This window comes from Scomber scombrus, chromosome 23, assembly GCF_963691925.1.
Source record: "Scomber scombrus chromosome 23, fScoSco1.1, whole genome shotgun sequence".
Classification (NCBI taxonomy): domain Eukaryota; kingdom Metazoa; phylum Chordata; class Actinopteri; order Scombriformes; family Scombridae; genus Scomber; species Scomber scombrus.
This window is the reverse complement of record NC_084992.1, coordinates 22,558,358-22,575,062: the sequence shown is the minus strand read 5'-3', so window position 1 is coordinate 22,575,062 and position 16,705 is coordinate 22,558,358. Positions and strand designations below refer to the sequence as shown.

The following is a 16,705-nucleotide window of genomic DNA, read 5'->3' as shown; positions in this document are numbered from 1 at the left end:
TTTCTCTCTCTTTGCTCATGTTGACATGGTAACATGCTCCACTGTTCATGTTAAATCTCCTCCTTCACTGTATTTAGGGGTTTTAACATATTTCTTCTTTTTCTGAATTATTTCATGAAATAGTTTTTCAAAAATAAATTAATTTGGGGTTTAAAGTTAAAATATGTAAGCTGTTACTAAAGTGGAATGATGATGTCTGACTATAGTACAACACTGTACTGCAACGTCATTGACCCATAAAACAAGACATTTTGAAGTGTTACTATAGCCTTTTGATGGATATTTTTCACTATTTAAGCATTTTACAGACCATACCGATAGTCAATTAATCAAGAAAATAACCAATAGAAAAATTGAAAATAAAAATACATTTTAATTGCAGCCCTTAAATAAATTAAATCAAGTTTCTTAATATGGACATTATACTTAATACTTCTCAGCAGCCATCTGTTGTTCTATCTATTGGTTTCTATGGTGAAGGTGCAATAGCTTTCTATAGCCATGGTTGCCAATACATACTTACATACATACTTTTTTCTCTCTCTTTTTTAAAAATACACTCCTGCTGGTAAAAACGTTTTACAAACAGAAAGCTTGTTTTGGCTGAGAATCAGTTTGAAATATAGCAGATATGAACAGTACTTAAAGTTGGGGATATGGACACTACAATGTTTTCTATATGATAATATGCTTAAGAAAATGCTTTATATCCAGTGTCAAGCAGTTTGAAGCAGACTGCATGTGTGGTGAGATGTTCCTGACAGTGTGCTCAGCAGATGACAGCATATGTTGTCTTTGTGTGATGTAAGGTGAGATGTCTCCTCTGTGATGAAAAGAGGAGACAACACTCCATGCATGCTCCACATTCCTGCTTGGACCTGGAGAGCTACTATCCATTCATTCTGCACAGCAGCCATTAGCACTCAGGACCATACAGTCCTCCTGGTGCTCAGCACAAGCCCTTCAATATAAGAGTGTTACATAAATGAGCTTAATCTTTGACTGGGAAACAAGCCTGTGTCATATGCTGCTGCTGCTGCTGCTGCTGCTGCTGGGTTATGTACTGTAAGTGGCTCCTGAAGCACAGATCACTGACAGCATCCAGGGAAGGCTGAGCGAGACACTGTGTGATTGTGGAATGACGTTCTATAGCATTCTACTGAACTCACATCTTGTTTTGAACCCTTTTGAATATCTTATTGAATCTCATTAGCTACAGCTGATCCAATCTGGACAGGAAAACACAGCCTAGATAAGGTATAACACTAGCACGTTTTATTGAAGCTGAGATTTTAAATGGAAATAACTGAAGCTGGAGAAAGAACTTACTTTGTTGAGCTCTTCTATTCTGCGGATCAGGTAAGGGTTGCTGGAGGAATTCTCAAAGTACACGTAATCTGGAAGAGAAAAACATAGAACACAGATTAGATGATGAGAATATGTACATCAAAGTGAGAACATAACTAATAATAAAAGTAAGAAATTCTAATCATAAGAAATATTCTTCTAACAACAGAATTACAACTACATGTGTGGTTGATCCTCTGATAGTTCACTTTCTGTTGTTAAATGGCAAAGAACCCACTCAAACACGATTACCTAGGAAATTAACAATATCGCCAATTTCGCGTTGTATTTCGAATAGTAAAAATGCCTCGATACCGTCGAGCAGATAAATCATAGGTATAGCAGCGTTGTTCTGGCAGAGATTGTTAATACATTTTTTCACCCGCATGAAAACAGCAGGTGCAAGCCAACCAGAACGAAAGCGAGAAGTGGCGGATAAACACGAACAAGAAGGAGAAGTGAGTGAATGTGAAGTGACAATAACAACTGGTCATTTCAGATCCATCAAGTAGAGCTGGGTGATATGGGCAGAATCAAATATCACAATATTTTTAACCAAATACCTCAATATTGATATTTTGACGATATAGTAGGGATGACTATCGGTGCTTTCACAAAATATTCACGCAATGAGATTTTTGATAAATAATCATCAGTAATGTGGATATAATGACTAAGTGCATAAAGGCAGATAATAGAACAGTCTGTTAAGCTCATTTTTACTTTTACTTATTATAACACTTATTCCATATCACCATATTAAAAATCTGAGACGATATCTCTAAAATATCACGATATCGATATAACATCGATTGATTTCCCAGCCCTATCACCAAGCTACTCAGTTTCCTCCATTACTAAAAGACAGTGAGGCAGACCTGATAACACCAGGTTGGGTCAACACACCTGTGGTTGGGATGCTAATCTGTTATCTCTCACCAATAACGGACAACCTATGCAAATGTACCACTGCAAACTTTCCTGAGAGCAGAGCTGCACCTAACAAAGGAGGGTTAGCTAGAAAGTCAGTTACCAGTTGCCAATAATGTGCAATATTCAAAGAATTTGCACTGGTATAATCATCCTACGTGTTTAACTGTTATGTTAATTTCTTTAATTCAGCACACTACCAACAAGGCATATCTATTACTTTATTTATTCAGTGTTTAAGGTAAAGCCATGTTGGTTCTTTAGGGTCCTGTCCAAAGAACACTCTTCAAACTGTAAATTGAGCATAATGATAATAAGTATAAGTAGTGGTAAATGTATATCTTGTGATAATTAACATCAGTCAATAACATTTTTCATTGATTCACAGAGACAACAACATTTGCAAACACTGCACACTAAACACTACCGATGATTACTATCATGCCACCTGGCTCTGCCCCCCAATTCAAACCTTCTGGACAACTGTAAGTCAGAAATCTTCCTCCATTCTGTGTTGCAGTATTCCACTCTCTCCAGCTGTATGTCTCGTGGGAGAACTCTCTTCGCCTTAACAATCACCAAGAAAAACCAGTCTACTCAACTGGAAAAACAGACAACCTTTCAGCATCCCAGTGCTTCACCGACTATCTGAACACAACACAATGGGAAGACAAGCAATAACAAAAACAGCAAGTTGAGCAGTTTAATTGTCATTGGGCATCATTCACTCCCTCATCAGTCCTGTAGACCCACCAGTGGAAGTAACCCTATTAGCATACACACCATTACTCATTACAGCCTCACAGTTTCCTCCTATCTACACATATGTATTCAGGACGTATTCAGACCCCTTCACTTTCCTCACATTTTATTATGTTGCAGCCTTTAAATTCAGCTTTTCCCCTCATCGATCTACAATCAGACCCAGTAATACAGCAAGAGCAGGATTTAAGAAATGTCTGCAAATGTATTAAAAAGTGAAAACTTCAATATCACTTTGACAGAAGTAGTAGCAGCTTTGAGTCTTCTTAGTTAAGATGCAACACAATGGGGTTTTTCTGACATTCTTGGCTCTGTCAGGTCTCTCCAATATGTTTGATAAGGTTCAAGTGATATGACCCAACTGTGAGTTTTGTGAGAATGTCCGTACCCATAATCTTAAGTGTACAGAAAAAGGGCCCAAAACTCTGCTTCTGTTAAGAAATACTCACAGTCCTATTATCACTTCAGTTGTAGTAGACACAAAACTGAGAAAAACTTCCCTCCAAAATTAACTGGTTCAGAACAGATGTGTGAAAAACAGCAGCCCCTCTGACTCTTTTGAATGGGGGAGTGTGTTTATGCTGCAGGAGTGGAGACAGCTAAGCACTCAGCAAAAGAATGCAGTAGCCTTCAAGCAAAAAGTTGAACCAGACTCAACTTTAGCCTGAACGCAACCCAACATCATGCTGCATTGACCAATCACATACATGCAAGCACATATTCTCAGTCTTTGTATATGTGAACGCTGATATGTTCACATATGATACGAACATAAAACAGTTGTCACTCTGACATTCTCTTTTCTCATTTCTGAAACTTAAAAAAATAGAATGTTTGGATTTTTGACATTGTTTTCTCTTGCTAAATGCTCATTTAACAGTTATACCACTTATTCAAATGAGGTCACTAACACAAAGTCCCAATTCCCTCTGACCACAGAGTGCTGCCAAATTAACATCAAGTGCCAAGAAATAAGCTCTTGACTCCTGCAGGCCTGAGAGACAGACGCAAACGTCTTGATAACCATTCAAGAGTCAGCGTCCATTATGTTGTGAAAGCTGTTTTAGAAGCTTTTCTACACACTGGGACTGACACTTCTTCACTGTTTAAGCCTCAATCATCTCTCAATGATGTCCAGAAGACCAGTAGTAGAGGACTGCACCAGTTACTGAGTGAGAGTCTCAGTGCCACTTCCTCATTCTTTTATGACACATTTCCTCATCTACATGATCCTGTAGCTGATAGTATACTGCTTATTGTGCCGTTAGCTTTAAGACCATATTAAACACTGATGCAATTGATTTATAGCTTCTTCTTTTTTTTAAACGGTATAAAAAATCTTCAATATTATAAACTTGTTTTTTTTGCTTTATACAGGTCAAGATTAAGATTAGGACTTTAATTAATGATTCTTTTCATTATTGATTCATCTGTTAATTAATTGATTAGCTGTTTGCTTTTCAAATGTCTAACACAAAGATATTTAGTTTACTGTCACAGAGGACTGAAGAAACCTGAAAATATTTATATTAGAAGAGCTCAAATCAGAGAATTTTGACTCTTTTTTTTTTTTAATGACTCAAAACAATTAATTGGTTATTGAAACAGTTGGCAACTAATCAATATTTGACTAAAGGGCCATCCACACCAAGGATGATATCATACCTATAAATACATGGTTCTAAATATGGCTGTAACCCAAGTGGATGGTGCAGTCTACACCACAACTAATGATATCGTTGGGATCACGTTCAGAGTAGTTTGATGAATGATAGAAACACTGACAGCCAATCAAAATCCTTCCCTTAAACCATACCGCACAATAAAATCTGCATCCAACCTGTAAATCTCCAATAAAACTTCATCGTCTTCTTCTAGAAACTGACAGACTTTTCTTTTCTTTTTTTTTTTACCACAGACAGATGCACTTGATTAGTTGAAGTGATCACATTTGGAGCAGAATGACACCCAGAGGTGAATTATTAAGATAGGTTTCTCTACCTTTATTATACAATGATGCTGGAACTGCTCTTCATTATAAAGTAAAAAGAAATGACTCAGATCCAAACTTATAACGTGTGTTCCTGACACAGCACAATAATGCTTCAACTTCTACTGCCATTGGTCAGTTTGGTCTGTAAATACTGAAACATCACAGCAGCTAGTGTCCTGAAATACTTCTGAGCAACACCCTCTCTGTGAACTCTCACCCTTTTTATTATATCTGTGCAACATACAGCAGTAACAAGTCATCAATATCCATTTTAACACCATGTTTGGTGCCCCAGTTTACAAGTGTGGATGCTCACATCATTATGGTTGTAGTTATAGTTATGGTTCCTTGTGTGGACGGCCCTTTAATCATGCAGATCTAATAAAGATACAGAGATCAATGGTACTGTAGCGTACACTGGTTTCTGTCAGTAGAACTTAATGAGTACAATGAGTCCACAAGGTGCCAACACGCCTGAGCCTCCATCAGGCCCAGAGCTCCTTACAGTCTGCCTGCACCTCCACTGAGCTCTTATTAACAGTTAGATCAATGTGTCAGAGGAGGAAACACGTCAATGAAATACGGTTAGGATGGATTGTACAGAAGTCACTGAGATAGAGTAAAGCTATCAGCCATTGTCCATCAAATATCCTGCAGTCTGCTTGGACTAAATCCAGAAGCTAAAGTGGTTTTCCTGTGTTACTGGCTCAGGTTTTTGGCTCTGGTGTGAATAATGTGTGTGCAGTCAGTGGGCATGTAGAGGAGCTTCTGTGTCGCTTTCTGCAGGTCACATTAAAAAAGGTTGAGAGGTCAGTGGGTTAGCCCGCAGCAGCGTGCAGTGTATTCAACATTCAGCTCCACACATGCAGCACATGTCCTCAAACACTGACCTCAGTACAGTCAGACCTGAAACTGAGTGGGATAAGGCAGGTCTGTCAGTAGCAGTGGGAATATTTGGGAATCTCATGATTCCCGATGTCCGACTAGATTCAGAGTCAATTCTCAATTAAAAATATCATGAACGGTACAGGAGGCATTCTTTTTTTTTTACTGCTTTTGGTTGTGCCAGGTCAAACCATGCTGTATTGATTTGTGTTTCTAATAGCAGTTCAAACACACTGAGGTTGTGCTGAGATGGACCATCTCCAGAGTCAGGCCAAAGTGCATCTGACCCGCCTCCAACCAGACTGCAGTGACGTCCCACCAACTGCCCCCAGCCTGTCACAACCCCCCCTCCTCTCCTGCTACTCTCCCTCAAACAAGCATGTGGCCCAGTGAGACTCAACTCATTTCTGCTGGAGCGCAGAGAAAGAGCAGCAGAGTGCTCTGTCTGTGTTTGGAGCTGTTCAGGAACACTGTTGAGTGTAGGTCAACAGCATTTTGGGAGCGCTCCGAGCCCAATAGACAATGACTGTGCAGCATCTCCCAGTGTCCCTGTTTTTGGAGGGGTGGTATGCCCCCGCATCTACTAGTGTTCAGGGTGAGCTCCTCTAAATCAATGGTCACGTAAAACGCCTGAAAATATGCTTACATATGCAGACTGTGCAGACTGCTGTAGTGATTAACATAAAAGTGTAATGTTCCATCAGATATGAGTTACACAGACTGAAAAACATGAATGTGACACCTTCAGTGTAGGCAGCGTTAGTCTCTGACTGATGGTGAATAAAGTCTTTACTATATACTTCATGTATGTCTCATAAACATCATTTTTAGTTATTAAATCAAAGATGTGCACAGATGTTGCATTCTTTGAAGATGAACTATAAGATATCTGTAGCATGTGCACACTGTAGACCCCAGTGGTCACCAACACTGCTCCTTCGAGAGCTACTGTCCTGCATGTTATAGGTATCTCCACCACTCTAACACCCGATTCTAATAATTAACTTGTTATCAAGCCCTTTGACAAGCTTCAGCTGTTTGATAACGAGTTCATTATTAGAATCACGTATGTTAGAGTGGAGAGAAACCTAAAACATGCAGGGCAGTAGCTCTCCAGGAGCAAGGTTGAAGACCACTGGTGTAAACTGTTCTGCTGCTGCACAACAATCATCTAAGAAAATATGAAAAAAGGTACCAGCCTGTGCATGTGAGGGTGTGTCATACAAAACATACAATCAACAAGCTTAAAATTGTGCTTTGTGCACTGCTAATATAATATAAACTGTAACAATAATACAAAGTGACAATGTTTGTCACAGGGGTAATTCAAACGAACAAACTCTATGATAAAAAACATAATGACAAGTGAATGTTAACTATGGCAATTTTTTGAAAGCTGATAATAAACCCACAACATGAATTAATCTCATTTTGGATATTTAGGTATTTGGCAGCTGTGGTTCTGTGTTTGCTTCCAACTGTAACAACCAAGACTTCTACATTCACTCCAGTCCTGATATGCTGCTAACTGTCTTCTTCTGCACAGATAGAGCACATGAGACTCATCATGAGCAGCACAGTTATCATCCAGTCATTACCAACTGAACAAAACACTGATTTTAAGTGATGGTCTGAACATGAAGCTGTAATATTGTTACACTGTCCAGGAGACTTCTGTGCTTCTCTTAGTAAAAAGCCAACAGCAGCTTCTACTTTGCAACTATTTGATGTATTGATGTGTTGAGAGATATTATAATATTTAATTTGTATACAAAATGTTGACCACGGTGCAATCACAAATTGGCTCAAACTGCTTCAAATGAGTTATTTAATGTAACACTACAGTGAGGCTGAGGTGCATGTGTAATTTGAATCTTATTTGGTGCACATTAGTGACTGATTGATGTAAATATAGTTGGCTAAATTATTCAAAAGAGTTGGTGCTACTGTGTAATTGCTGAATTTTTTTGTAGACAGATACTAAATATTGGTTCAGAGCGCTCATCCTTTTTATTCCTTATTGATCAAACCTGTGGGTCATTTATCAATCATCGTGCTGTGAGCACAGACACACACACACTGCTTCCTTGTAGTTCTTTGATGCAGCTCATGCACAGCACTGTGGCTTCACGTCAAGCTCCATCTGGTCCTCCCACAAGCGGGGGACACAGAGCCTCGGGAGGATATCAGTGGGTTTCTGATGCATCACCGCAAGCAGAGATGGAGGGAAGGAAGAATTCAGACAGGGGGAGAGAGGATTTCTTGCTCTACTTATCACACTGATGGAGAGAGGCCGAGCAGCAGAGAGGCATCACCTCCTTGTTCACAGTCAACATCAGCACATTACATCACAGCGCTGGCTGAAGCACCAAAAAGGGGGGATTTGCACTCTTCTCTTCTCTTCTGTGTCTGACATGACTGATTCTAGCTGTACAGACAGAGACATGCTGGAAGGAGGGACTTATTTTGTTAACATTCAAGCTGTCAATATTCTTCTTCTTCCCCCACTGGGACAAATTACAGCATGATCCTGGAGGAGGTGGAGGAGGAGGAGTAGGAGGAGGAGGGGCTGACAGATCAATGATCCAGGACACACTGGACTTCAGAGGGTTCGACCTTCTGAAGACAATACACACAGCTCAGCTTCACCTGACACTCCTGCTCAGTATAATCATGTTGCCTTTGAAAAAAGGATCAGCTGGTTTTATGTTAATGTGTGTATGTTAATGTATATGTAGCATCGCTGGGTCTGGAAAAGGGAGGACGTGAGGAGGGAGAGAGAGAGCGTGTGAGTGTTTGTTGTGGACGTATGCGGCTGGAGTGGCGCAGTGTGCCGGCTGCTTGAGGGTGAATGAAGAGGAGGAAGCCCTTTGACTAATCTCTGGGGAAGATAATGATCTTACATGCAGGGGCTGAACACTGTGTGCTTCTGGAGGACTGGTAATGTAGACACTCGCTGTAGCTGAGAGCTGCGTGCACCGGGCCAGCTGCAGCCAGAGAGCGAGCAAGCACACACACACACACACACACACACACACACACACACACACACACACACACACACACACACACACACACACACACACACACACACACACACACACACACACACACACACACACACACACACTTTAAATATCAACTCAGTCTGATAGATTGATGTGGCGCATTAGAGAGATGTTGCATTTATTTGACTATAGCTGCTGCATTATACAACCAAACAGCCTGGTTAGTGTGTGGGCTACTTCTAAATCAATTTGGGAGTTATTACATAATCTTGCTGACACTAACTCAACTATTACACCAGCTAGGCTTAGTATGACACTAAACTGCACTGCACACACATGACCCAGCATGTTTTCTTGTATTCTAAAAGTATAAAGTTCTCTCCTGGACGCCTGTTGGTCGAGACAGAGACATCACCTCGCGTCACATGGCCTTATCTGTCAATCTGCCCGCATATTTACATGTTACTCCATGTGTACACAAGACAGCTGGGTCACATTTACCACACCATAATGTACAGGAAGCTAAGAAAAGCCTATTTTGGAACTCTGATTAAAAATATCAACGCGATGCAGATGTTTCACAGCAGGAGAGGAAGCGACTGCTACATGCTCATATAATGCTACGATCTGTCAGTCAGTTGTCACAAAGCTTCGATATTAAATATGCAGCTCTGAACAGGAAAGCAAATACACACAACTAGAGGAACTGTTTATTTTTTTAAAGGTCTTTAATTTCCTCAAAACTTCTTTTTTAAGGTTTCCTGGAGGTCATTTGGCACTAAATACAAAAAACAACAACTTTAAAACTAGAATGATTATTTATCCATAGAAAAAATAAGGTCTCAAGAATGGCTGGTATATAATCCTCATATGTTAAATTATATGCTCTCCTGTGGGCACATTTTTTGCACTGACTACAACATTCTGTGAGTTAGTTCGCAACAGGTTGGAGTAAGTGCACCAATTGTACACTGTCTCTATTGTCGGTACAGTTACTATAAAATAGCAAAAATCAAGGAAAATGTATTCAATAGCTACATTTGAGCACATTGATGTTGCACTACTGTAGAATAGTGCAGCTATTGTTTGTTACTTAAATTCTTCACCTGAGAATGTAAACAGGTGAGCAAGGGTCACTTTTTTGTGATACTCCCCATAAATACAGTTCTTTGTTATGCACTAACTAGGATATTATTAATAGATTATTATTAGTAGTATTATTAGGAAATTAGGAACAACATGAGGTCTGTATATTAGCTCCTCTGTGAGGCTCTGCTACAAGCTACAGCTGCCCAGACACCACTTCTCTGCACCCCTGCACAAATAACATGCATCTTCACAGAGGTATAACTCCAACTTGAAGTGCTGAAGAGCCACACTGATGGACACTACCTGCTGGAGCATCCACAGACACCTATCATCAAATGATGTGAGAGTGATGGTGGGATATGGAGTCACTACCAAAGCCACGTCTGCTGTGCATATAAGAGGAACATAAAACATGACGCCCAATGCAAAAGCAACACAGAGGAATAAACCCATAAAACAAGCAGATTTACATTTTTAGCACGCTATAATTAAATTCGAAATTACTGACACAACACAGGAATGATCTAAGCATATTTTTGCAGAGTAGTGTTTAATCACCATGACCTAAATAGCCAGCAGGCTCCTATGTGACCTTACACAGCGGTAAGCCTGTCACACTGTCTTACTGTCATTTCAGTCATCTCTGCTGCCCCAACGCCACACTCAAAGAAGGTACACTAAGTCCTTAAATCATTACTGATGCTCGGAGACAACAAAAGCTTGACCACAAACGCTGAAAAGACGAGGTGACATGTCAACAGATACAGTGAAGTACGACTACACGTTTCTGTGTAGCTCTCAGGATTGATGGGACTGACAGAAATACAGTGGAGGCAAGCTAGCAGACAACTAGCCGTCTCTACCGGCGTTCTGCCCCTCTCCACAATAATGGTGACTTTTACAAACCCGGTGTGAGCAGACGAGTCGAAAGGTATTAATGATACGGTCTGCAATCTTTTACTGTATCATATAAACACCTGATATTTCACAGAGTGCTGCAAAAGTTCATGTAATTCAACTGTGCGGGGATAAAGTAAGCGGTACATTGTGCAAGAAGTCTCACTGCTACTGAAATTGTTGCACTCATAGAAAGTTGCTGTAAGTTCAGCCTTTTCGGGAATGAACAATAAGTTAACCAACGTGTCTGGTAGTAAAACAGTGCTAACGCTATATGGAAAGCTATTAATCAACTCAACACTTAGCTAAACGTGTGCATTACAAGAACACAAACGTAAGGCTAAGCTCGCAAAACTTAGCACTCAAAGTTAGCTGGCACGGCTAACGCTAACCGCATATGAAGTGATATGGCGGAGGCGATAATGAAATTAAGCCACCCCGCCGACTAAGCTAGGTGGTGTTTCGGTTTAACGAGTGACCGTGTTAACTGCTGACTTTCAGCCGAATGGTTGCTTGTAGTGACGGTAGCTGCTGAAAACACTAACAGGACATGTGGGTGTCCTCCAAGAAGTCTTCAATTTAACTTAAATCATTGTTAAACACGCTCGTCTGTGTTTAACGTCTACGCTAAGAAATTACGTAAGTTCCACTTGTGCTCAGGCCAAACGCATTAACCTCTCGTTTCTTATAATGTGAGAAACAACCCGTAGCCTTTAACTTAACAGAGCAGTAGAAACTCGTTGGATTTTTAGAGATATCCTGAATCTGAAAGTGGCCCATATTCAACTGGATAACCTGTACAGTAGCTCTGCTAAGCCATATTCTTCCCCACATTAAAAGTAACTTGAAGACATTTGAATGCTTCTTGTTGGCGACACCGTTTCATTTATATACTGTAGGACAAGAAGCACCACACACGCGCTATTGAAAACCCACTTTAAGATCATTTGATGCTTTTAGGCTTTTCAACAGCTGCTGTCGCCACGACAACGACGGACGCATTGGACTGAAAGTCACCAGTTAACACGGTCACTAGTTACACCGAAACACCGGCCAGTTTAAGCTAGCATTAGCTTCCGTCGGATGCTGGTCTCTCAACGGCAGCTAGCTTCATGCTGTCTGGCATTGTGTTCACCTCCAGGACGTTACCATAATGTACCGACTCCACGTCAGAAAATTATTCAATATACTGTTGCACCGTCTGCTTACAACCAGCAAACTATAGTAGCCAACAAGCTTCGTTTATTTTACATTAAATGCCAACTTTCAGAAGTGGTTCACAGTGCACGGCAGCCTCCCGCCGACGGCGTATTTTGGTGGAGGAAACTACCCGGGATATCACACTATTCTGTTTTAAAAGTTGATATTTTCTAAAAGAAAATACAAAATACACGCTGCTTGGTGTATCATAACATTATCTATGTCGAGTGCATGAGTGGTTCTGGTTAATTACAACTAAGTAGAAACTGAGCAGTAATGTTGGAGTTATTTACATTTCTATTACATTGTTGGATGTTTTATTAGATTTGACGCACGTACGGACGCGAGGAAACAGCTAGCGTCGGTTAGCGGCTAACTGAACAGACAGCTAGCGGCTAGTTAGCCACCTTGCTGCCGAAACGAACAATCACGTTGTTGGAGGGGGGGTCTTAAAAATGTAAAACATTCCTTACCTCCCACTCGGTACATGTTGGCCGCCATTCTCTTGTAACCTTTATCAAAATCAGTCCCCGGGTATTCCCCGCTTGGGTAGAAAAAGGTCGATGGGGATCTATTTTATTCCTTCATTTATCGTAGACACCCCCGCCGTGAAACAAAGCCGGCTCCGGGCACAACAAGCCGAGCTGTGGCGGGTAAAAAGTTGAAAGTTTCCGTTAGTAATGTTCCGGAGGTTATATCCAAAAAATACAAGTCTTTGTTTTCGGTCCCTCCGACGACCTTCCTCTCCTCTTCCTCACTCACTCACTCATTCACACACACACACAGCTAGCCTGTCTCTTACTCCACTCTTCCTCCCATCCTCCGCTCCCAGCTTCATCCTCCTCTTCTTCACCTCCGCTCAGTTCAACACACACACACACACTCGCACACAGAAAACACACACTCACTGGCCCCCTTCGTTCGTGCGCGAATCGTCATCTTCGGAGGTTGTCGGCAATCTCCGGTATCTCACAATTAACTTTTTTTTCTTGACACAGGTTTAATAAACAACTCATTTTGTAATTCAAAATATAGACACGTAGGCAAATTGCTGGAGGTGGATACGTTTATAAATAGGTTTAATAAACAGCCAAAAAAGTTTAGTGGGTCATTGGCAAAAGGTGAAATAAGGTTTACATGAAAACACAGTCCTAACATATAGCACAGAAAGTAAAAAAAAGAGTTATTGCCAAATGAAGACAAGGCAGGAAATTGGGAATGCACGCACACACGGGCGCGCGCGCGCGCGCACACACACACACACACACACACACACACACACACACACACACACACACACACACACAGACACACACACACACATATCCCTGTCAGCACCATCAGGTAAACTCCATTAGAATCTGTATTATTATAAAACATGTAGCAGGCTATAAGTAATAATGTTATGTAATCAGTTCCACATTGACTGAGATACATGCTGTGAGAGCAGAGTTACTACTACTGTTATGCACCAGAATTCACTGTGAGGGAATAATGAAACTGAATGATTGAAACTATGACTGATTGTGACCTACTTTAAATAAAATAATGTCCACCTGTAACCTTTAGTGACAGGCTGTATCTATGAGCTGTGACCTGTATAAACAAAGTGTCATTTTTGTTAAGAGATAAGATATTCCTTTATTAGTCCCTCAATGGGGAAATTTGCAGTATTACAGCAGCACAGACAGCAAAAAAGCACAGACAGTAAAATAGAAGAGCATCAATAAGAATAAAGAATAATAAATAAGTATGAAAAACATAAGCAAACAAATAAGCAAAGTGTCATTTTTGTTTCTATGGAAGCCCAACCCCACAAGGGAAAAAAAACAAATGGTAGAAATGACAATTAAAAGGGTTTACTATGAATAAATTATAGACCATTATACCATTTAAGTCAAAATGATGAGATACATAGTCAATATTAGCAGATACAAATATAGAATATGTTGTGTTTGTTACTGTCTAAAGAAAGAATGAAATAATTTTTCATCTGCCCCTCACGTTCAGCGTGTGACCCCTTGAAGGGTAGTGTACTCAAATATTGTAGTTTTTATTATTTGTATGTTTTTTTATTGTCATTTTTTAGTAACTCTTCTACATTTTATGCAGAAATGTACTTTTTACTACACTATATAACATATGATCAGTTCATAGAATATAATGCATTGTAACACATAAAACTACACAGTATATCAAGCTGTTAAATTTAACCCCATCTTAACCAGCCACATGACAATACTGCTTACACATTGCTTAAAATCCAAAATATATAATACTAATATACAATGTGTATATTTGACTTCTGATTATTTATATATATTGTTGATAATATGTGTGTTTTTATCATATTACTTTAACTTCTAACAATGGGATCACTGTGAGGTAGTCCCTGGTTTGGATTTATAGTGTAACCCCATGATTCCTGGAGCAACACTGCCCACTAGTGACGAATGACACACAATACAGTTTCCAGTCTTCAGTTATTTATTAGGAGCTCGACAGATGCAACATCACAGTATTCCCAACATTCTTTTAAATATTTATAAAACTGAACTAAGGTAATCATTTTCAAGTGTACTGATCTACTACAATGAGATATGAATTAGTCAGAAATCTTGAGAGTTGATTTGACATTTGAACAGGATTATCACAGTCTGTCTAACGCAAGCAGAAAAAAAACAGCTCTGATATTAGCTGAGATGTCAACAAAAACTCTGTTAAAAAATATAAAAAAACATGATGTCATAATAAGGCACTTAAGATGGTGCGGGCCACAATGCAGAATGAGATGGACGTGAGAGTGAAACACAGGAATTTTCACTGAAAACTAAAGTCTCTGTCACCACAGCAGTCAGGTCATGTTCTGTACCAGCAAACATATGACTTCCTATGATCTTCTCCACATATTCAACAGTCTGTGCTATGGTAAGGATATCACACCGTCCAGTTCACAAGGATTAAACATGATTATGCGTGTGCACGAGTGTACATTTAATATGAACATTCTTCTACATGTTCTGTATGAAACTGAGGCAGCAGTGACACTCAAGAGCCAATAACAGGCTGCTGTCCACTGTCTTACACGCCTCTCTGGCTGTGTGTAAACACTTCTCTTTCTGTCACGTCCTTCCTAGCTGGTGGCAGGTTCTGGAGAGCTGGTGGAGGTGGATGACACTGAGGCCAGTCCTTCCCTGCTGCCGCCCCCCCCGCTTCCCATCACCTTCCACTGAAGGATGCAGGTGTCCTTGCCGCCGATGGAGAGCAGGTGGGAGTCGCTGTGGGTGAAACAGACGTTGGTGACGTGGCTGCCGTGGCCTTCATACCTGTGGCTCGGTGCCTGGCGGGAAAGAAAAGAAGGATGATTGTGGATGAACACACTGCTGATCAAATGATTGTGAAAGTTGTAGCTACATCTGCTCTGGAGATAAACCACACCCCTTCATTTGTCTACATGAAAAAGAACAATAGAAGATGACATGTGCAGACGTGCTGATGTAGAGCTGGATTTATAGGTGTATTAGCAGGTAATGACATTACAACAGACACCATGCAGGCAGCTGGAACGTAGCTTAAAGCACCTCTTTGTCTTGCAGAAGCCTACATGTCAGACATACTTGCAACGTATGAACCAGGAAGCAGTTTTTAGCTTTTATGTTTCAAGCTGTTGGAGCATTCTGAGGATCTAAGCGCTGCTCAAAGTGCTTTAACCCTTACATACTGTTCATATTCTACACCCTCACAGTATGTTATGGGTCAAAATGGACCCAGAATATACTGTGAAGGTCTAGAAAGAAATAAGAATCCCCTCATAAAAAGTGTCTATGGCCACTTTAGGAAAAGTCATCAAATTTCAGATTAAAAGACATTTGCGATCAAATGTCAAAAGGAGTCAAATTGAACCCAAAAAGTATGTAAGGGTTAACATAAAACTTCTTCAGTCTGACTGCTGATTAGAGTGTCTTATGGTTATCACTCATTTTATGTAATCATTTATTTTATTGCATCTATGATGTAAAATATTTTGCTCTCTATTCTATCTATTTTCTATTATTGTCTTTTATCAATTGAAATCTTTTTCTATGTCTTCCTTTTGTACACGTTTATTTCTTGTGTGCATTAGTCTTAAATTGTTTCACTGTTTATATTTGTTCGGTCTTATTTTCTATCAGACTGTCAGTCATGTGTTAAACTGGAACCTGCATGAACGCTGCTATACAAACACAGTGTGTAGTCAAGTGCTGTTCTATGTGACAGAGTGAATTAAAGCATATAAACACAGTTCACGTGGGGAACATAATTAAAGCACCATACAGCCTGATTATGTTGTCTGGAGTTGATGTGGTGCTGTGAACCTAACACTTCAGTGTGGATTTGCATATTTTTTAAAATATTTTTTTCTGGCAGGAAGTGCAAATGATGTAAAGGTGGTTTTAAGTGTTTTGGATTTTTAGATAAAGAGAAACACACTCATATAAAATACATTTAGAATGCACTTTAGACAGTCCCTAACTTCAAACAGTCTTTTTTTTACCAACTACTGTCAAGTTACACAAAGCACCGAGCTGCAGAATTCCATCGTGAGGTAAAAGTA

General features: G+C 40.0%; 2 protein-coding genes across 6 annotated transcripts in view; both read right to left on the bottom strand.

Moving 5' to 3' along the window:
- The window catches only part of mta2 (metastasis associated 1 family, member 2), a 31,187-nt gene extending 18,218 nt beyond the window's left edge, over positions 1 to 12,969 (bottom strand). For 2 of the 4 annotated variants that reach the window (XM_062444410.1, XM_062444412.1), the window contains exons 1-2: positions 12,585 to 12,969; positions 1,330 to 1,397 (exon numbers count right to left, since the gene is read on the bottom strand). In XM_062444410.1, coding sequence (XP_062300394.1) covers positions 1,330 to 1,397; positions 12,585 to 12,612 — 96 coding nt within the window. In that variant the 5' untranslated portion in view covers positions 12,613 to 12,969. The remainder of the gene's footprint in view (positions 1 to 1,329; positions 1,398 to 12,584) is intronic. The other 2 variants (XM_062444409.1, XM_062444411.1) reach the window with 1 other exon arrangement.
- Positions 12,970 to 14,580: 1,611 nt separating this feature from the next.
- Positions 14,581 to 16,705, bottom strand: part of eml3 (EMAP like 3) — a 60,903-nt gene continuing 58,778 nt past the window's right edge. For both annotated transcript variants that reach the window (XM_062444309.1, XM_062444310.1), the window contains one exon: positions 14,581 to 15,451. In XM_062444309.1, the coding sequence (XP_062300293.1) occupies positions 15,245 to 15,451 (207 nt within the window). In that variant the 3' untranslated portion in view covers positions 14,581 to 15,244. The remainder of the gene's footprint in view (positions 15,452 to 16,705) is intronic.